The 21,844-nt window shown below is 42.6% G+C and overlaps 1 protein-coding gene across 2 annotated transcripts; it reads right to left on the reverse strand.

The window, feature by feature from the left end:
• Nucleotides 1-140: 140 nt before the first annotated feature.
• LOC123151052 (protein ENHANCED DOWNY MILDEW 2) lies at nt 141-15,333 on the reverse strand. Of its 2 annotated transcripts, XM_044570834.1 has the most exons (17): nt 15,091-15,333; nt 13,772-13,855; nt 13,507-13,640; nt 8,050-8,140; nt 7,859-7,954; nt 7,528-7,775; nt 7,322-7,420; nt 6,915-7,238; nt 6,001-6,142; nt 5,831-5,932; nt 5,539-5,631; nt 3,016-3,057; nt 2,348-2,458; nt 1,945-2,016; nt 1,745-1,863; nt 1,597-1,660; nt 141-1,502 (listed from the first exon to the last, which is right to left on the reverse strand). In XM_044570834.1, the coding sequence occupies exons 3-17, from the start codon at nt 13,587-13,589 to the stop codon at nt 492-494; spliced, it is 2,697 nt and encodes an 898-aa protein (XP_044426769.1). In that variant the 5' UTR covers nt 13,590-13,640; nt 13,772-13,855; nt 15,091-15,333; the 3' UTR covers nt 141-491. The 2 variants fall into 2 exon arrangements, with proteins under 2 accessions (XP_044426769.1, XP_044426770.1); XM_044570835.1 differs by lacking the exons at nt 13,772-13,855; nt 15,091-15,333 and adding an exon at nt 9,176-9,296.
• Between the last annotated feature and the right edge of the window lie 6,511 nt (nt 15,334-21,844).

Raw genomic sequence — 21,844 nt, forward strand, 5'->3', positions numbered from 1 at the left:
TATATATTAGAGGCTACACCATTACTGCATCGTGCAAAAATACAGTTTTAGTACCAAAATTCTGAATGAGGGATAGCCACCTTAGCAAACTGAGACTTCGAACAAGAAATCACGGTAACAAATACGAAAGCAACAGGCCAGAAGCAATGACAGCTAAATTCGACGAAAGTATGCTCTCTGGCCAAAATTTGGGCTTAGCAAAAAGCAGCCACAACGCCAAACAAACACGATGTCAACAAGCATCATCACAATGACTCTTGATACAGTTTTAGTACAAAATTAGTGCAGGTGCACACACAACCTCAGCACTTTAAAGCTGGCCGCAGAAGATAAACAAGCTCACACCTGTAAGATAAGCCGAGGCACATAAGCAGCTACTTGGTGTCGCTGGTTTCCCTTTCTTTCTCGACGTCCTGGCCAGGTTAAAAGCAAGACAGTCAACCGGTCATTGCTAACAAAAGATGGCATCAACTTTGCTTGCTTGGTTAATGTTACTTCTCAAGCAAGTTGTAGGAGGCTCCCTGATGGAAGGTCGGGTAGCCCATGCCTCGAGACAGAACTTCACGGGCGGCATAGCATCCAGGCCACGTGGGAGCACTTGCAAACTGCAGCCCCGGGAAGGTATGCGCTAGTGGCAGATTCGCTGCAGCCACTGGAGCATCCGCTTCAAGTGGCGACTCCTCCAGCATCTGCACACCAGCTGCATTTCCATCTGTAGACGACAAATCATTCAGCTGTGCTTCCTCAGGTGTCAGCTGTCCTTCCTCGGGTGGGGAGTCTTCCAGGATTCGCTGTCCTTCCTCAGGTGGGGAGTCCTCCAGGATTCGGTATTGAACTCCAGCTGCATTTTCTGGTGCAGACGGTGGGTCTCCCAGCCCATGCTGGGCATCAGCTGATGTTACCTCGTCACAATCAGCAGGATCGGTTGGTTGCTCGGCAGATACACTAGCAATATGATCATTGGTAGGCTCATGATCAGAGGTTGACACAGTTTGGTTTTGATTCCGGGAAGCACTTCTGCCTGACAACGAAATGCTCATGTCAGATTCAGCTGCCCTGACTGCAAAATACTCATGGGTTGGAGGGTCATTTCCACCTGGAGTATCATAGTTGCGAGGTTGCCCTGATCGGCCATTGGTATCAGTCCAGTAGTCACCTGGAGAACTAGTGGTATCATGATATGTGTCAGCCAACAACTGGTCTATCACGGAGGCTTCTGCTTGTCGCTCTCCTTGCATTTCTTCATCAGGGATGCACGCCTCGCCCTCACTACTGCCCATTTCCAAATCGCCACTAGTGCTCATATATGCATTGCCTGCGATGTCCCTTTGTGAATCATTATAGCACGGTCTTCTGCTGCAGAGGTGCCCCTTTGATTTAGCAATCTCATTATGTTTCTGAGCAAAATCACTACGGCTCCACAGAGAAAGAGGAGGAGGTGATAGATTCCACTGATCCATCTGCTTATTATCAGCATCAAACGATCCAGGCAAATAGAACGACTGCGTAATTTTCCAAAAGAAACCATCAGGAACGAAATTCTATCATCAGCGTTAAAGTATAGGAGTTTTCAAGGGGAACACTGTCCAAACATACCTTTCCTGCAAGCTGATTAGAATCCTCCCATATTAGCTCATAAGGTGGGTATTTTTTATCCAACCTACACATCATCAAGTGTGGAACATTGTTGGAGATTAAGAGAACCAGAAAGCTATATGGGGATGAATAAAGAGAAAAGAAGTACCTTTCTGTTTCCTTGGGAACAATAAGAATTATCAGCTTTGGCTTGAAACTTAGGGCTTTGTTGATGAACTGGTTTGCAAGCGAAGCTTTAAACCCAAAAGGGGGATTCAGGCCCATGATCTGACGATAACAGCAAATACTGAATACATAAAATCTGGAAGTTTGCCATAATGGACATGAGCAAAGTAACACTAGCTATACCAATCGGGATCCGGCTGGCAATTCATCTGGTTGAACAGTCATCCAGTCTCGCCTCTCAAAATTGAAATCATTCTGGAGAAATATTTATAATGCTGTATCAGTCCGCTGTGCTACAACACTTCAACGAATCAAAAATTTGCTAAGGGAGTAGCAAAAGACATTGGATGCCTGGTCAGGCTCCTATCTATATCTGCAATTAACTACTCCCTCCGTCCGGAAATACTTGTCAACAAGATGAATAAAAGGGGATGTATCTAGATGTATTTTAGTTCTAGATACACCCCTTTTTATCCATTTTGACGACAAGTATTTCTGGATGGAGGGAGTATTTCATAGTACATGGAATATTAAACTATTAAAGATAAAAATGGACCATGTATAACAATTGGAGAAATGCAAGCACCTTTGGCTGGATGAGATCATAATTTTTATAGAAGCAATTCTTTTCAGAAGCTTCAAGCTTTTCCTTCAATAATGTGCTAAAATCATTTGAACCACAGCAGAAGTCAACGACCTAAAAGAATAAGAAAAATGCACAGGTCATGATAAACAGCTTCTGTTGGACATATTGCAGTCAATTTTGAATCTGGGTCCCTAAAATAAGTGGTGAGCTAACTTCCAGAGTTGAGACAGAAAAAAGAATAGAAGCTAAATTCATGAATAAAAATAGTCCAAACATGCACATTATGAGCAGATTCTAGTTAATCCAAGAATGGCAACTAGTCCAAGCAGGTGATCATATTGCATTATTACAAACTGGTAGAAACTTTAATAAAACAAAATCAATGATAAACTTTTTATGCAGACAAACATAATGCAATGTTTTATTCAAACAATTGCCTCGGTATTTTTTTTACCGGCGCATCACCATCTGACTTGGCCGTCAATGATTGTTACTGACAGCATATATGTATGATAACACTGTAGTATAAAAAAATCCATGACTGAATGATCAAAATAACAGATTCTATGCATGTATGAGATGAGATGGAAGTGGGCTATAATAGGTGCATCACTTATGCATGTTTACAACTCAAGACTGAAGTAACAAAAACCAAAACAGAAATTTACCATATCACCACTTTGAACATACCATTGTAACTTATCTACAATCTGCACAAAATCACCAGAGTTACTTCAGCAAGACAGATTAAGAATGCAGTCAGGAACAGGAAACAACCTAGGAACAGGAAGCAACCTAGAGTATATACAAAGCTTGAACTAACCATAACCTTCTAAGCAAGATAACAAGCACAATTTTCAACCCAATGAAAGAGAACAAAATGAAACCAGAGATTGAAGAGTAGCCGCTGTACAAAACAAATAATGTGCTGTTTGGAAAAATTGTATTTATTGGAGAAGTCAAATTTCAACAAAATACCAGAACTTTATGAAGAAATTCTATTATTAAAAACATGCCCTAAGGAGTATATTGTAGTTTACCACTACCTAATTTGGCAACAGTTCCACACAACCACCAGGGGTAGTATTTCTATGCATTTATAAAATTGCGTCTCAGAAACAGGTATCTTCGTAAAGTACCTGCTGACCATTCTTAAGTGCAAGGGAATAGTAGCCATGCTGTTTTCTGCAATAGGTATCAAATTAGGAGGTGCAGATTGCTAATTTAACCCCCAAACTTTTAAACTTGGTTTTACCTAGAATTCTGTTTATAACCAACAGAAACAGAGTTCATCTCGAACGCGTTTTAACATTACATTAGTCACACAAATTCTTGAATAATAAATATATCTTGATTTCACCTTGAATTCTGTTTATAGCCAACAGAAACAAAAAATGATATAGATGATTTTTAAACATTAATATTAGTTACGCCAAATTCCTGAATAAGAAATATATTACCCAAGTTTTTTGTCCTTTGTGCTCAATGCAGGACTTAGTGTTTAATACTAAGATCATTCAAGGGGAGAGGAGAAGATTCGAGGGAGCAGATTTGTCTAAATTCTTAGCAGCACAAGATAAAGGGCTAGATGATACAAGGGGAGAGGAGAAGATTCCAGGGAGCAGATCAAGTTCACTGTTGTTTAACCCTAAAGCAAAACCCCTCTTTAATCAGATTATCAGAGGGAGGCTTCTTACCTACCTCAATATATAAGAGATAAAAAGACTACCAAATAAAGATAACCAGCCCCTAAAGGACCGATCTTACAAAGTCCCAACAAATGCTGCTACCAAGTGCAAATTCACAGTTTCAATGCACTTTGTATCTTCTTTAATATTCTTACTGTAATTTGCAGTAAAAAACATGGTTGAATACTACCAAATCATGTTAACTCATTCATTTGTCGTCTATATATTAAGATGTGCAAGTTCTTTGATCTTTGGGATCATAAGTAAAGCTTACTGTTGTAGCCAACGTTGGCTATCAAGGTTGTGGGGTGGGATACTTGCTGGACGCGAGGGTCGTTGCCGTGTAGGCGCCGCACTGTTGTAGCCAACGTTGGCTACCAAGGTTGTGGGGTGGGATACTTGCTGGACGCGAGGGTCGTTGCCGTGTAGGCGCCGTGGTACAGTAAAAGGTAGTGGGGAAAGATAGGAGAATTAGAGGGGTAGAAGAGAAGCATAGGTAGGACCTAGATATTTCCTTGCTTGACTCCTTACAAGGGGAATACACCCTTATATAGACCCTTTATGTTGAATGTTCACTGAACAGTAATTCAGCACACCCTGGACAATTCATCTAAGAGACAACTGGATTCTACCCAGAGACTCTTCTACTAGGATACACTCCCTGGATACTTCTAGACTAGGCTGGGTTCATCTAGGAGATGACAAGACTCTTCCCACAAACAGACTCTTCTACCAGGACACACACACACACACTCACCCTGGATACTTCTAGACTTAGCTTAATAGACAACTGGACCCTAAGATGCCACAACGCTTACTGAGGAACAACCTTGGGGCATTGGAGCCTGAACTTGCGGAGGCTTTGGCTTTACGAAGAGCTGTGTGTATCTGGCCCGAGAAGAACAATTCTCCAAAGTGATATTTGCCTCAGATTGCCAGTCGCTGGTTACTAGGATTAATTCAAGTATCTCTGACCGTTCCATCGTTGGTACTGTGGTCAATGATATAAAATTTGCTTCAAGGAGTTTTGTGTCTGTGGTGTTCAAGCATGTTCGTCGGCAAGTGAATATAGCTGCTCATCTGTTAGCTAAGTCTTGTAAAAATTTGTCTAGTGTTGTTGTTTTCCATTCTACTCCTGAGTGTATCCGGGAGACCCTTTGTAACTTTGTCTAAGAGTTTAATAAAGCTGACGTTCTAACAAAAAAAAACCTTGTTGAATCTGCACGTAACTAGATTCTCAACCATGACTCTAAGTGCCAACTCTACTCTGGGTAATTAATGTCAGCATTAACCAACTATATTTGTACAAAAATGGATGCCAATTTGGGATCAGGCATACGTGGACAAACATATCCTATGACCAATTTCAACACAACAAGCGGGACATGTCAGAACATTACTCAGAAGTCGCAACATGACAACTCGCTACCAGAAAATAGTGAACAGAAGAAAACTCCATAGCAGGAACAAATAAGACATATTTTAAATAATGTGTAGATCTACCTTCTCGAGCTTGTCCAGTTTTGTGAAATGCCGCCCATAAGATGTATAGCGCGTGCCATGAAGAAACGGGGCAAGATATATATTCAGTTTGTTCTGCACATAATAGCTCATAATATCATTTATATTACGATCATATGCATACCATGTCAGGGGAAAAACTACAAGCATGTATCTCATAGATCATTACAATAACTTTCAGTATCTCAATGTCCAATTATCAGTTATCACAAACAGCCAAATTCTACAATCCTAAAAACACAAGGATGAAACAAAAGAATGAATTTGCATGTACCTTCCATTTTGCAAGTTGGAAAAGGTCATATGGTGAGCATACATCTTTGGCCTCTTCAATATCCGCACCACTTTCTAACATATGAACCGCAGTCTTAACAGCCTGCCAAGAATACACATCAGCATCAACCAAATACATGTCACTGCTTCTAAGAAAGTGCAGTAGAGTACCTCGACAGATCTTTCCACCTTTCCCAATGTAACTTTATCAGTATTCTTCATAAATGACGTGTACGTAGACGAAACCACTAGCTGTTTCTGTACATCCTCAATAGTTATATTTGATGATGCTTTCTGTGCAAAGTCATAAATCCTGAGAGACTACCACTAGGTTAGTCTCGGTGTTTGTGTTGCGGATTATGGCAACATAAGGAATACAACAGTATTGAAATGCACAAATTGAACAAATACTTGGACACAACGTAATGCAAAGGTAGCAGTGCCAGCATTCCTCAGAAATCAGAATATTTAATATGATGGCGGCACATAAACAATTGGGAACAAAGTAAACATGATGACCCTGCATTTTAAAGGTTTTTTGTTATCTTGATTGGCACACATCAGCACATACTGTGCAGTTCTATATTTGTTGACACAAGATACACAAACTTTTTGGCTTATCAGATCAGCATTCTGCAAGAATCTAAGCGTTTCAAGAACCTTCCGCTCATCATCAGAAGATGATAAACTCATCAAAAATAACAATTGTTTTGCAACTGCTTACGTAAATTTACAGGGTGGCGTCCAGTGACCCTTAAGCTTTTCTTATTGTCGTCCACTAACTTTACAACTAAACTTAAACACCCAAATCATCTTAAATCTAACGTACAAGAATTTTGGCACCCCCTCCATTCCCAAATTCAAGCTTTGACTTTTCACACACTCCAATATACATTTACTAGTACATTCGTTTAGCACATTTGTTACTAAAAATGCAAATAATAATTCTAAGAGAAAATTTTGGCATGGCAACTATATACGCTCTTATAAATACTTAACCAGTAAACTTAAATTTGTAATCGAGTGCATCTGAAGATCATAGACAGATGAACAAAGAGCACAGAAGTAAAGAGTAATATGTTTACCTCGTCGCCGTGTTTATGTCAACCTCAGGGAATGTGCTAATGGGGATCACTGACATGACTGATTTTTGCATACTGGGATGTTTTGTACCTCCAGGCAGATGTTCTTTCTTCCTTTTCGCTATCGAATTGATGGAGGAAGAACAAGTTGATGTACCGAGGGGTCTTTTGCTACTGGATGATGGGACAGGGAGGCAGTCATCAAGGCGTCGTATCTTAACCCTTCTCAATCCATTCACATTGGATGGTTTTTTAGTGATAGGATCATCAGGGAACTTAATATGATCTCTTAGAGGAGTTCGAAGTTTTGGATCAATATTGTGCTTGCTGGCCAAAAAAAGAATATAGTCAGAAAGATGCACCAACATAGCAAGGAAAACAAATAATTGTCTAAAGGAAACAAATCTTACAGGCAATATATTAAGATGCGATTCTTTGGCAGAAGACCGTCCCATGCCCTTTGGAAAAGGCACACACCATTCTCAATTACGTCATCAAAGACAATTTTCCTATTGACAGGTACATATGTGTTAGTTTGATCCAAGGCAGCGTAGTAAATACCAACTAACAAGGAATGCGAACTACAGTCACAAATATGGGAACAAGTTCTCATTGCCTTGGCAGACATCTTCGATGATATGACTTTGGGCACCGTCGGCAAACAGCAAATTGCAGCTCCTTAACCTCCTTGTTTTCACCATATTTACAAACATCACATTTGTGGACTGGGCATGCAAATTTCGCCCCATTGATTATCCTTGCCGTGTACTCAGTTGCTTTTGCTTCATTTTCAGGGAAGAGCAATTGTGCAACACATTTAGCATGATAAAAGTGCCCACAACTTGCTGAGGCACAAGGAAATACCTACAAGATATAATAATTCGAGTAAGCGGCCAACTAGTCTGCTTGAAATTTCTCAAAACTATATCAGGTAAAAGGGCTTTAACCTCAGGAGGATTTGTTTTCGCTGAACTCAACCTGTGACAGGCAAAACATTGATATCTTTCATGTTCACAATTCTTGCACAGAAAAACTTTCATCGCCTGTAAATATGTACAAGCTCATCAAAAGATGCCTCGAATAGGTAAAGAAAAGTAAAAATAATGATTCACTCCCAACTGAGGGTCAGAATAGATACATCAAACTGATTCCTAGTATAGCCCAATGTTTTGCAGTCTTCACTAGCATCTTTTGTTGCATGAAATGACCGCAGGCACTTGCCTTCACAGCTGCAGATAGTTTAGAAGAAGCACACATTACTAATCATAATGAGAAACTAAGGTTCAACCTAAAATGCTAATGCATCTATACTACTATTAAAAAAGCAAACATGACTTCTCCCAAAGCCACACAACAAACTGTACACAGAATAACCTGTACCGTCAGATCAGATCAATCTAAGCACATCCTACTGCCTATATTAGGCGAACGGTCTGCCGTCTAGATGAACGTCTGAGATGAAATGTTCTGCCGAGCAGACGCGTGATCTGCGATTCTTCTAGCACTCCACGTCCCCGATCCCGGCGGCCCCGCCCCACAACCCCGTGATTTTTGGGCACGATTCCCCTTCTATCTTTCCCTGGATTGAGAAATGCGGATCCGTAGCAACGTTGCGCCGCCGGCCCTCCCTTCCCTTCCTCTTCGGCGTGCTTCCTAATCCACCCCGAGATAGACGCTGCGGAGGTTGGCCCGGCGCGGGGCTGGTGAGCGTCGAGGGGTCGCAACAGTAGACGGGGAGGTCGGACATGGCAGGGAGTAGGCGGCGAGGCGCGCGGCAATGAAGGTGTTCCGCTCGGCGATCTCTTTCGGTGGAGCGGGAGGTGGTTGGAGGAGGAGGAGGAGGAGGCGGGCGCCCCTGCAATTCGCGAGGCTGAGGAGAGCGCCAGGAACCAAAAGATCGGCGGGAGCAGCAGGAAGTCGGGCATCGTCGGGTCCCTGCGCAGCGCCATGGCACCCTGCGTCAGCCGCTCCGCCGCCAGCAGCCTGCCGCACTCCATCGAGGCCCGATGCCACGACCGAGGGTCCCCCATGAAGCCCACGAGTGGACAACCAGGAGGCGACGTGATGGCGAAGGCGACAAGAACGGCATCGCAGGTGAGTTCCACCACCGCTGGAACCTTCTTTCTCCATGTTCAGTTGCACATCTTATCTCTGCATGTCCTAAGCTGCTACTCCACGACTATTTGTGTGTGTATAGCTGTTATATCATACGCTACTCTCACAATTTTGATCCCAAGTTATGTGCTGGGTGTGTATAACTGTACCTTATTTTGCAGTTGCTGCTGGGGCAGCAGCTTCACACTACCACACCGTCCTAGGCTTCAAAATCTGGTAATGCAACTCCCCCTCCGCCTCCTTAGTTCGGAAATTGGTTGGTGGCGCACACTGGAGACTAAAATTTCAGTGGAGGCTTCTTTCCACAATTATGTTCATCTCAGCCATAAGATAGAGAGAGATCAATAGATACCATATCTTTCAGTAAAAAGTAAATTGCAGCCTTTGTTGAACCGTAGGTTTGCAAGTTTCTAGGATCGAGACTTACAAACATGTAAATCTAATTAATTAGACTGGCCTACTCCTCTACAACATTGCTGAGATTCAACATTCAGGAGAGTGTCACATATGGAAAATCCTCTAGAACTGACCAGACTGTTCGAATTGTTTTTGATGGTCTTTATTTGAATTTTGTAAGTGTGAATAAGCAGCAAAGCTTCGAGAGAAATCAGTGCATCATTTCTTATGCAACCGCTACTGCAATCGATTCCTTTCGAAGTGCTGGTAATATCTTCCTACAGAGCTTTTTCCTTTGTATGCAAATGTGAAAGAAAAAAATATGTCCTGGCTATGGTGTGTGGATTATTATTCTCCTTAAACAACTGGCACCACTACTTTCTGTCAGTGAAGGTGTTTCACATAATAGAGCCACAAAAACACTCTAAATCTAGGAATGCAGTGAGTATGTGATGTTTTTTTTCTTGATGTGCAGGGTGGTACAGTTGGATAGTTGTTCGTCAGGACAATTTTGTTTGAAGTTCAGGCTGGTATCATAAAAATATTTGCTCTGATGTTCGTAAGTCATAGATGTACAAATGATGTTATTTCTTGAAGCCAATTTGAAATTTGTGTCCATTGTGATTAACAAATAAACTACTCATCATGATCTTATTTGTATATTTTGAAATTGTTTCCTGGTTGATGTATTAGGACAGCATGGTTAGTCCAAATTTAATTAGTATACTTCAGTTCAGTTGAACATAGTAAGTACGGTTTATAAGAAATAATCAACATTATCTGCTGTGAAGAACACGCCAGGCTTGTGTTTTCAATCTCCCTGTACTTCCATGGTTCCATATCTTCTCTTATAGGTTTGTTATCTTGTCTGCTTGTAGAACTGTACAACAAGTTAGTTTGTTATTCAAGCAAAATCCATTTATTATACAAAGTGTGCATGGATTGCTTGATTACTGGGATTGTAGACCACTAGGCAGTTCCAAATTCATTTATTTTGTAGAATTCCGCAGTCTAAAAATTATGGTAGCGCACTAGAATTGTATAAGGTTTGCTTATTTAGCGCAGACTTTGTAATTTGCAGCCAATGGCAATTCCATATTATTTAGGCAGTTGTGAATGCTATGAAATATGGATGAAAAGTTCCATTGCAGATCATGTATTTTTCTTTCAGCATTTCAGTGTTTTGACATATTTCAGTGCAAAATAAACTAACATCTACATCTCAAGAGCATCTTGATGCATATAAAGAATGAGCGGGGCATCAATGACTTGAGTTTTATGGGTTTATATTGTCTCATGAAGTCCCCTTCCCTCGAAACTGGGAAAATAGGTAGGTGTGTTTACAAGATTCTTTTGGTTTCTTGAGTTCATATACGTTGATACTCGGTAGACTACTGTGATTGCTGAGCTCCTAACGAAAGAAAACTCGCCAAACTTTATACTTGGCATGCGAGACGATTCCAGTGGTGTCTGTTTGTGTGTAACTGACAGGAACATTCGTCGCTTCATGTAAAAAAGATCCTATATGCCGCAAAATAGGTGCAAGCAAGCGTTTTCCTGTATGACAGGAACATTTATCGATTCATGCCAATACATTTTTTATTCAAATAATTGTCTCTTAACTATGATGAATGAGGAATTATCAAGTGTTTTATACGTGCGTTGCACGTGCAAATGCACTGCAGAAAAAACATTTATGCTGATATGTACTCGGGGACTCGGGGTAGGGTTCGGCGAGTGTAAAACTCGGTGAAGTGCACTTGGCATACACCTGGCATGGGCTTTGTGAAAATACTACTGCTTAAGTAAAGCACCAACGTAAGTGTGTGTATTGATGTGTCGTATCTATGTGCTTGTGGAATGGTCAGCACTAAAAGTTTATTTTACCTGACTTGATGAAATTTACACACAATGATATCATGCATTGGTTCTATTACTTCACCATCCGCATCATCCTAATTGCTAAGTGTAACATTTCAGAAAAGTTGGAACCGCCATTCTCTGTACAATCCAATTGTTTTAATAATTTTATCATGTGTTGTATTCTAATTGTTTTATTCAGAGGTTGTATGTGCTGAGAAGTTGTCAGTCGTGAGGTCAGTAATCTAGATTTAATTTACTACCTCCGATCCAAATTAATTGATGCTGACTTAGTATAATTTTGGACTAAAGTGTTACCAAGTCTACTTCAATTAATTTGGATCGGAGGGAGTAGCATACTTGACATGGTAATGAGAATATTTTAGCAATGGGATAACGTTATCTGAACTTTTGTTTTACTTGCATCTTGGTTAGGGTCACTGTCACCAGTGAGCATGTGGTAACTGGGCAAAGGATTACCCACATGTGGTTTGAAGTGAGCGCTTGGCTAAAACTGAAGTAGATGGAGAGAGATCTAAGGAGGTAAAGTTCATCAACAAGTCACTGTCTGCACTGGGTGATGTTATTGCTTCCCTTGCCTCCAAAATGCCCACGTCCCATATAGGTTGCACATTAGCATTTTCAGAAATCAACATATGTTCAAGTAAGTGCTCTTCACAAATGGTGCATGATGTTCTACTATTTATATTTCAGGGATTTTTTTCTGGACAAAGGAAAGGACAAGCTATATATTTGTGAACTTGAAGAAAGTTCCTATTTATATCCCAGAGCTATCACATTTTCTAATACAGTATCAATTTTACATTCTCTGCTGATTTGTAAGCTATAAGCTATGTGAAAGAAAAACATTTATTTTATGGGAAAGGCAGTCAACAGTCTGCTTCTTCTAAACAATGTGCATGTTTTTCACCTTATTTTTTGTTTGTACTACCACTGATTGCATGCAGCAGTTTGTTAGTACTGTTCCTTTCTCCGGGTGAATTATTGTATTTTTCTTCAAATGCATGTTCCAGTGTAGTATTTCTTTGTATTCCAAATGCACGGTTTTATTCAAAAATTAGTTTCAAGGTGCTGCCATCGCAGGTCATCAGAATCATTCGTAACCTGCAGATTTTTAGATTTGAGTTGTAATCAAGTTGGAAAGCTGTTAGCTCGCACAACTTCATTGGCTGATCATTGTAGATACAAGAGCATTATACATGACACTGTCTTGTTTATATCTTTCAGAGAATAAGGGGAGGCAGAGGCACAACCAACTAAGAATCATCACAGGTGAAAGGTGCAAAGCTTTCATCACATGGATGTCCAGATGGTGGTTATCCCAGGGCATATGGTAGTTTTTTTATAGAAGAATTAAAGATGTAGCAATGCCAGATATATGTGACTAGACTTTCTGTGTAAGCTCGTGTCGTGTACTGAATTTTTGAAAAATGCCAATTGAAAGGCTTGAGTTGTAGTCAGATTTAAGAGGGGTCTTGTTTCTTTTGCTCGATATGTGCCTCAGGTTATAACGTGCGTTGCACGTGCACGCTTACTAGTGTTCTATTATGGAAGGGATACAACAGAACAATTGAATGGAACCAAAACGTGTGTTTTAAAAAAAAGATACTTACAGATTTAATAGGACCAAATACTCATTCTACATGTATTTTATTTTTATGTAACAAAGGGTAAGAACTGATTTGAACAGAAAACTTCCAGAGAATAACGCTTAAGCAGTTAACCCAGCTAGTAAACGACATGTAGAGCAAAGCTTGTAAAAGGTAGTAAGCAGATCAAGTACTCCAGGTGAGCACAAAGTGGAATAAAACATCCAACTGTCATACACATATAACCAGGCATGGTTAGAACTCCACCATTTTCCTAGAGCTTCCATACAAAACAGCAGGCAATTTATAAGCCAAGCTGCATTCTCAATAAGTTGTAGGTCAAGGCATCTCCTTGTTAAACAGCATCAACGTATAGATTATTGCATGATAAGAACTATGAAGCTTAGCGACTACGTTCTCTAATAAAGCCATTTCTACCTATAGAAGGTGCATGTTGATGATTAACAATGGTTTTACTTTGTTTCAAATTCAATAGTTTTAGTAGCGATCCAAAACAAATAAATGGTTGAGAATTCTGTAATAAAGAACTATAACTGATTATTTCATTACATTTCATTCAGAGCACAAAAAAGAGAAAACAAATAAACATGTACCTTGCGATTTCGCCACCATTATCACACAAGGCACAAATCAAATCAATGCCGGTGGAACTATCTTCATCAGCAATCTCAGCCATATCTGGTATCAACTGGAAGGTCCTTGTTTCACTTTTACGCCTCTATAAAACCTGTTTAAGCACCACAAATATTTGTTTATCATACTGTAGAGCTGTATATGTTTCACAACTCACACAAATTGTTTGAGATACAGCAATATTAATCTACCAAACTAAACGTTGACACTCATGCCAATACCTACCCCAGAACTATCTTCATCAGCAATCTCAGCCATATCTGGTATCAACTGGAAGGTCCTTGTTTCACTTTTACGCCTCTATAAAACCTGTTTAAGCACCACAAATATTTGTTTATCATACTGTAGAGCTGTATATGTTTCACAACTCACACAAATTGTTTGAGATACAGCAATATTAATCTACCAAACTAAACGTTCACACTCATGCCAATACCTACCCCAGATCACCTTCCTACTGAAGTTGCACGAAGTTATATGGGACCAAGAGAAACGCTAGCTAATATTTTTCTGGACTTCTGTTTTCGGCTTCGATGTCCTAATTTCGACCAAGTCAGTATAACATTAGAGAAAACTAAGAACGCCATGTAACTTATCGAAGACTGAAACCCCATAAAAAAGGCATAACTACTTTATCTTGGTTTAGGCACTATTGGCAAGAAAACAGAAGCATGATGAAAAATAGGGAGGCAGGCGCACACACACATGCATGCAGGAATGCCTGCATTTGTGCACGGAAAGTGGATAGACACCTTGACGGTTAAGATCTCCAAATTTCCCCAGTTTCCTCGCTAAATTTAAAAGCAGTCTCAGTTTGTTACGGAGCACTAGTAGCAGAGGGGGTTACAGCGCAGTACCTTCGAACTCCCTGACCCCGAGCCTTACCAGAGATATTTCAAAAATAATAACCACGAACCCATAAGCCCCGAAAAAAAAGCAATCGATGCCGTTTGAGAGGACGAGAGATGATGGAGATATCCGTGGGGCAAACGCACCACCCGGAAGCCGCCGCCTGCGCCGCCCAGTTGTTGAGAGCCTGGATGTGGAGGCGGCAGCGAACTCGGAGTCGGCGGCGAGCGGCGAGAGGCACGGCGAATGCGAGCGGCCAAGTAGGTCGCGGCGAGCGGCAGCGTCGCGGAAGCTTCCTGGCGTCTCTGCGCCCTCGCAAAACCCCCCTAAATCCAAGCAAACCCCGCGCCTTTAAGCGGAATAAAATCGCCGGAAAACGAGAAGGGCGCGGCGATTAAGCTCCCCACCAGCACGGCTAGCAAACGATAGGAATAAATCCGGCCCTTAATTACGAAGACGCATGCGCGTACGGAACTACCCAATCATAGGCAATGCGACCAACCAACCAAATCAAAATGCCACGCCCGGGGAAAACATCCCAAAAAAGCAAGCACACGAAATATTAACAGAAATAACAACAAAAAATGCACCAAGATCACCGCAAAACGCAGGCATTCCCCCCCAGATTTCTAGCCGGAAGCGACGCCCGCCGATGAAATCGGCCCCCCGATGTTTCCAACCAACCGATCGCTTACCTCACTGACTCAAGCAGCCGGGCTGCGCCCCCTAGCTTCGCATCAGAAGGCCGCCTCCTCTAGGGTTTTGATCCCCGCTGCCGCTGGCATAACCCCTTCCTCCCGCACGAAGCCAACATGAGCAGCAAAAAAAAGGCGCACACGATATTTGGGGGGTGGAAGTGGAAGACGAGAATCTCTCTCACACACGCACAGGGTCTGAGCAAGAGACGTAATGGGGGAGTGGGAGAGAGAAATGGGGAGGCGAGGCGAGGCGTGGCGCTGGTCACGTCCGTTTTATGCTCCGCTCCCTCCCACCGCCTTGCAGCCGCTCTCTAGCCGCTCTCCGTCACGCACACTGAACCTCCGGCCCCACCTCACCTGGGCCCATCTGTCGTGAAAGGGGTGGACAACTGCAAGGTAAAAGAGTTCTTTTTTAGGGATGCAAAGTAAAAGAGTTGGAAAGGCGCTCTATGCGGGACCCGACTGTCAGGGGGAGGTTCAGCGTGATACTGGCCGTAGATAAGCCTAGCCTTTTCGGACTACAGGGGATCCGAGGCGTCCGATGCACGATCGAATATTTTTTAACGCGACTGGTCCGCGGGGCCCGTGCGCGGGACGCCGGTATGCACAGAAGGCCGTTGGGCGAAAGGGCCGGACGGCGAGGATCTGATCGTACGACGTGTGGACGGACGAGATGGGAGGCAGGTGTGGTAGGTACGCATAGTTACCTAGCCGGAGTTACTGCGCCTGCTTCTTTAACTCCGCCGGCCGGGGAAAGCCTTTCATCTGCTTTTTCGATCAGGCAGTACTCCTTGTCTTGTTTGGCCGGACAGCCATATCTCTTGGCTAGTGACACACGCAAAATTGCACGGGGACCGAGGCACGAATCTCGCACATACAATACTTCGTAATTCTTTTCTTTCAGTGGATTTAATCTAAAATGTAGAAAAACATGAGATTATGATTTCATATTTAGTCAATTGTACAATATTTAATGCGAACAAGTGTTGGATTAGTTTGATGTCTGTGACGACTTTGTCAATCTCAAAATAATGTGTCACCTTAGTCTTTCGAATGTGCTCATAAGGTTAGGGTATACGTGTATGTGTTCATAAAAATGAGCGTATGCATTGTGTTCAAAATATTTCAATAATACTTTAATTGAATTAATTGCATCACAAAAGTCATTTCTTTCTACATATTTCATTCGATAACACATATGAGTGAGGACTGTTCATGCATAATATTGCCATTTGAAACAGCTATTCTAGGCGTGTTCACACATATGATTTTTTGCGATCCTCACTCATATGTGAACAAAACCTCTGTACATTACCCTTTTACCTGATTTTTGCCGTCCTTGTTGGTTGCTTTCTCTTTCCTTTCTACTTGTGCCTTTTGTTGATAGAGTTATTTATCAATGAATTCCTCCAGTTAACAAAAACACTATATGAGAGTAGACATAATTTGGACTACCATCCGCCATGTGGAAGCGTGCTTCATGACGATTTAAAAGTTGTCGGGTTTATACAGAAAATCGCCAAACAGTAGCTTTCATATTTGTCTTTCTTTCATTTGCTTCAAAATTTTATTTTGATTTAATCTACGTTTAATCCGAACAAAAAGTTCATGATCGTCATCAAACACGATACACATAATTAGCAACTATATTGGCGGTCAAAAGTCGTCGCAATACATATATTTTGCAACTAGAATGGTCACCAATCGACATTTTTCAAAATATGCAATGTCGCTAATCGGCATTGCTAGGAACTACTACCTACACTACTCTATCGCTACCACTTTTCAATGGTTAGTCCGAGAGCTCGTCGATGGAGACGAAGTCGTCCTCTTCCTCCTCGGAGCGACGGGCGTGAGTTGATGTTGCTCCTTCTCATCACTACTTGCGAGGCCAAAACACTCGGTGTGCTCCTCTTCTCCATTGCTTTGAGCTCAAAGAGCTGCAACACGCCCCGAGTGGGTCCTCATGCTTGGGCTCGGGCTTAGGCTAGGCCTCGATGGAACGAAGATAAACGAGGAGGCATAGTGGGGACGATGGTGACGTCGTTGATGGTATGGAGTCGTTGACGGGGATGATGCTCCCGAGTCGCACATCGACACCACCCATCGTGATAGAAGCCATCAGTGCCTGATCCCCAGCAGTCATCAGTTCATCACAGGCGCCAGATCCCCCATGGATGTCGTCAAGGGAACCGCCGGTGCCACAATAATCACGGGAGGAGGATGTGGCGGGTGTCACGACTAGTGCACCATAGGGGAGAGTTCGCACCGCCCGTGCACAGCGTTTGGGACGAAAGGTTCTCATCCAACAACTATGGCTGCAATAAAAGCTCAAGGCTCGTGAGCCGCTTGAGATCAACTCAAAATCAACTTGAAAAGAAATCAGTCAAATATGAGTAGTTTATGTAGCTTGATCGAGAACGAGTTGATCTTGAGCCAACACTAGATCACTCGGCTTTAGCTTGTAGCTCAATAGAATATAATTGTATTAAATAATCTTGGCATATATGAATAGAAAATAGAATAATTTATTACCACATATGTTGTGTACATTTTTCTTGTGTACAGTTTTCTTCTTTTTTACTTTTTCCGTTCCGAATTACTTGTCGTAAAAATGGATGTATCTATATGTATTTTAGTTCTAGATACATTCATTTATGTGACGAGTAATTTGGAACGAAGGGAGTATATTAGCAAACATAGAAACTGAATTAAGCATGGATAAAAGCCTTCGTATGATACGCAACCAGCCGTGTGTTAAGTGTCCTGGTTTTTTTCGAACATTTGAGAGTAGACGCACCTTCGATTTCTTCTCTTGACAGCTCATTCATGTTTTCCTTACATCAACTGAAAACACAACATAAGAACCACTATAAAATATTGTTCCAATCAAAATGATGACAACGGATTTTTTTGGGGGTAATTTGACTTATTCTCTCACAAGTGAAAACAAGTACCGACACTAGTATCAACGGACCGCCATGAGAATACGAGAAAGCGACCGCACCATTAACAAGGCGGGTGGTTAGCGGTCACATTCCCTCGCCGGTGATTATTTCTGCCCATTGGTTCAAGTATGGGCATCAGGGAGCTTCAAAACCCAGATGTGCGGCGAGGAGCAAGAAGATGATATTTCCCTCCGGTGTCGGTGGTTGGCGATGGAGAGCGCGGCTGCAAATCTGGCCTTCATAACCTCCATATCTACGAGGTTATTTTTGGACGAGTTCAATAAATTTGAATGATCATGTACTTCCTCCGTTCTATATTATTCGTCGCTGATTTAGTACAAGCGACGAGTAATATGGAACGGAGGGAGTATATACGATGACTCTGCTAGATAATCTTTTATGTGCCAATCATTGTAGCATCAATTATTTCCTGCTAGAGTTGCTCATACTAACTCTAAACCAAATTGACACACTAAATATGTACTCATCTGTAAAGAAATATAAAAGCGTTTAGATCTTTTATGTTTCTTTTCAGAGGGAGAACTATATTTTTCTCTCTATAAAAAAAGAGTACTATATTTTAGGAATAAAGACAAACTTTTGTAGGGGATGAGAGCACGGTTTAGATTTTGGTTTACCCGCTTGACGGGAGGTCAACACAAGGCATCGGATGATAAAACTTTCTGGTTTGGGAAAGAAACTGGCACCTGCCGTGTAACGCCAGTTTGATCAGATCACCTGCCGGTGAAAGCAAGTGCATGGTGTGGATGGCCCCCGCCGGGACAGCGCTAGACGCCGAGGTTGAGAACCCAGGCGAAGTTGCCGCATGGGTTCCTTTCTTCTCAGCGAGGCTTTATGATCGCGCAAGACTATCTTTTTAAAGAGCCAAAAATATTTTTTTTCTTTTACGACTAAGGGCGTGTTCGGTAGCCCTCTGCCTCCGTAATCCTCAGCTCCAGGTCGGAAGCCCAGCCGAACGATCCAAATCCTGGTTATACAAGTGGGAAGCTGGCTATTCGCGTAGGCCTTGTTTGGATAGGTAGGATTAGCCGAACAGGTTTTCCGTGAACCCGTGTAACTGCCTAACAGATTAAAACCTTGTTTGGGCCCTCCAACAAAAACGTGGATAAGGATAATTCTGTTTTACAAAGCTGGGAAACCGTGTTTTATCAAAAACAAGTATTACTCATTTTTGTGAAAACGGGATTAAAGAAAACTTGACGTAACAGATTTCTCTCTCTCCGCTCCTTCCTCAACAAACTCATCAGCTGAATCGGTCTCCAAAACAAACAAGGAACAACGCTAGCTGGATTCACCCTCTCGTAGCCCAAACAAAGTTTTTCTTAAACAGGGTTTGCCCAGAAAAATAAATAATACCCGTTTTACTAAAAATCAGCTGAAAACTTGTTTTATGAAAATCCAATGTTAATCCCCCCTATCCAAACAACCACGTAGTGTAAAATTAGAGGAGCGGTGGAGTTGAAACATCCGAGCTCCCAGAAACCGAAGGAGCGGGAGTTGACAGAAATTACTCCCGATTGCCACCGCCAAGTGAACTTGCGTACCGGTTCGCATTGATTTTTCTCTCCCATGACGTGCTTGTTCCCCTCCTCTCCCTCCCCTGCCGCTCGTTCCCCTTATCTTCCTCAACCGCCGCCGACGCGCTCGCGCATGTCCTCCTTCTCGGCCGATCTGACCTAGCTCTGCCGCCAGGAGTTCGAGCCTCTCCGGCTGATTCCACACCCAGGTCCTTCTCTCTGTCCCGTCGGCTCCGTCCCGGCGGCTGCGTTCCTGGCGGCCCAGTTGAGCGCCGCCCGCGAGAGTGGGCGTGGGGGAGAGTGGTCTCGCCGCCCACATTGTGGCGTTGTCTGCGCACGCGCTGGGCTGGGCTGTGCTGGCTCACGCACTACTCGTAGCTAGGCGTCAGTGCTGCACTCCGATCTCTTCCATTACTGAATGCTAGAGTGTGCTATTTGATAGAATGGATTTGGAGCAAAGTGGGCAACAAATTACGTGTTGAAGTTCAGGCAAATCGTGGCCTTTATCTCCCTATTTGATAGCAAATTGACAGCTTCAGGAAACACCCTGTTCTGTCAGTGCTGCAGGTTGAAGAAGCATCAAGGTGGGCCAAGAGGTGAGAACGTGGGAGGGCTGGGTTGCAGCCAAGCCAAATGGGCTGCCAGCCCAAGCCAGCGCTAACCAGCGAGAAGCTATGGAGCCGAACGATCTGTGAACTCCAGGATTTTTCAGGAGAAGCTGGCTATGGTTTTGGGCTATGGAGTTGAGGATTCTGAGGCTGTGGAGAGCTACCGAACATGCCCTAAGAGACAAGAATCCTTGGTTGGTGGCTCTGATGCAAAAGGAGCCAGGTCAAACGGCCACGGTACACGCAGTTTCTATCTTGCACCGGTTAAAATTGTTGTATTAACCCATTTACTAAAGTTTAACACAATTTTACCCTCCTTAAAAGTTTAACATGGTTTGACCCTCTTTTTTAAGTTCGATCGGACCCATTTTGATGACTCCACCTACCGTGACGTTTTGGTTGCATGGAAGGCTCATGTGTTTAGGGCAACTTCGACGCAAACGGACGATTTGGTTCATTTTTCTTTGTCCATTTGGGTTGATCATATGGACGACGTCCAAGCCCGCCCGTGTATTGTTGGCTAGTGTGCCTAAGAGCAACAACAACAAGTCAACCTAGACGGACGTGAATATTGTTCGTTTTTTGTTTTTTTTTGGATCGGCCGAGCGGATGGATTTATCCGCTTTTTCGTTTGGGTCGACTGTGGTGCCCAACGATGGACGAAGTATTTTTCCTTGTCGACTTAAGAAAACAAGTTCAAACATATGCGTCAGAATTTAACATAATTAAACATTAAACAATCGATCACTTGCAGGCCAAAGTCCACTTAAACATTAATAAAATGTTGCTCTTTGCGCCTTGTGCATCTCCCTAGCCGAACCACAAGGGGCTTGATGGCCCCATAGATGGTCGTCCACACTGACAAAGGAGAACAACAAGATTTTCAAGATCTAGATCCAAGGGGTTCTCCTCACATAGAGAAGAAAGTGATTGGTGGAAATGTGGATCTAGATCTCCTCTCTTCCCCTCCCCCTCCCCCCCAAAAAAACTAACAAGAATCATGGATGAATTGAGGGATAGCAAGCTCTAAGAAGGTCAACAATGAGGAAACAACACGAGCTAGAAGGATTGGATTCACTGGGGAAGAAGACCCCATTTATAGGCACCCCCAAATCCAACCGTTATGTGCACAAGTTGTGCACAAGCGGTATTACTGCTCTTAGGAGTGGTACTACCGCTATAGGGATAGACTTACGATAGTACCGCGCGGGCGATACTACGGCCCCCTACTACCGTGCTACTGCCGCCCATTTACAGGAGCACGAAAACAAGTGGAAGAGAGTACGGTAGCTCATAGTGGAAGTACCATGTGAGCGGTACTACTATGGGGCGGAGCGGTACTACCGCTTAGGAGAAGAAAACTGCCCAAGATAAATAGATGCAAATGAACTTCAAATTTAGCAAACTCAAGCTTGTTGGATAGATGACGACAAGTACTATCCAATAAGGAAGGAGAAGAAATGCCAATAGGATAAGGAAGATGACCTTCCCACAATATGAACCGGCAAACTCTCCAACATGGTAAACATACTAGATGAAGCAAACGGAATCCATTCTCGATGAACTTCAACTTGCCATGAAGGCGACAGTAAGCTCAAGGACTCTCAAATCAAAAAGGCCAAACAAGAACCAAGAAATATGATGCCAAGAATGCAAT

This window comes from Triticum aestivum, chromosome 7A, assembly GCF_018294505.1.
Source record: "Triticum aestivum cultivar Chinese Spring chromosome 7A, IWGSC CS RefSeq v2.1, whole genome shotgun sequence".
NCBI lineage: Eukaryota > Viridiplantae > Streptophyta > Magnoliopsida > Poales > Poaceae > Triticum > Triticum aestivum.

What these genes read in the sequence shown, in the direction of transcription:
- LOC123151052 (XM_044570834.1), bottom strand. Translation starts at nt 13,589, where the DNA reads ATGGCTGAGATTGCTGATGAAGATAGTTCCACCGGCATTGATTTGATT. An exon ending in ATGTTCAAAGTGGTGATATG is followed by an intron (nt 2,459 to 3,015) that starts GTAAATTTCTGT and finishes TTATTCTTTTAG; the next exon opens with GTCGTTGACTTCTGCTGTGG. An exon ending in GTTCCCAAGGAAACAGAAAG is followed by an intron (nt 1,661 to 1,744) that starts GTACTTCTTTTC and finishes GATGATGTGTAG; the next exon opens with GTTGGATAAAAAATACCCAC.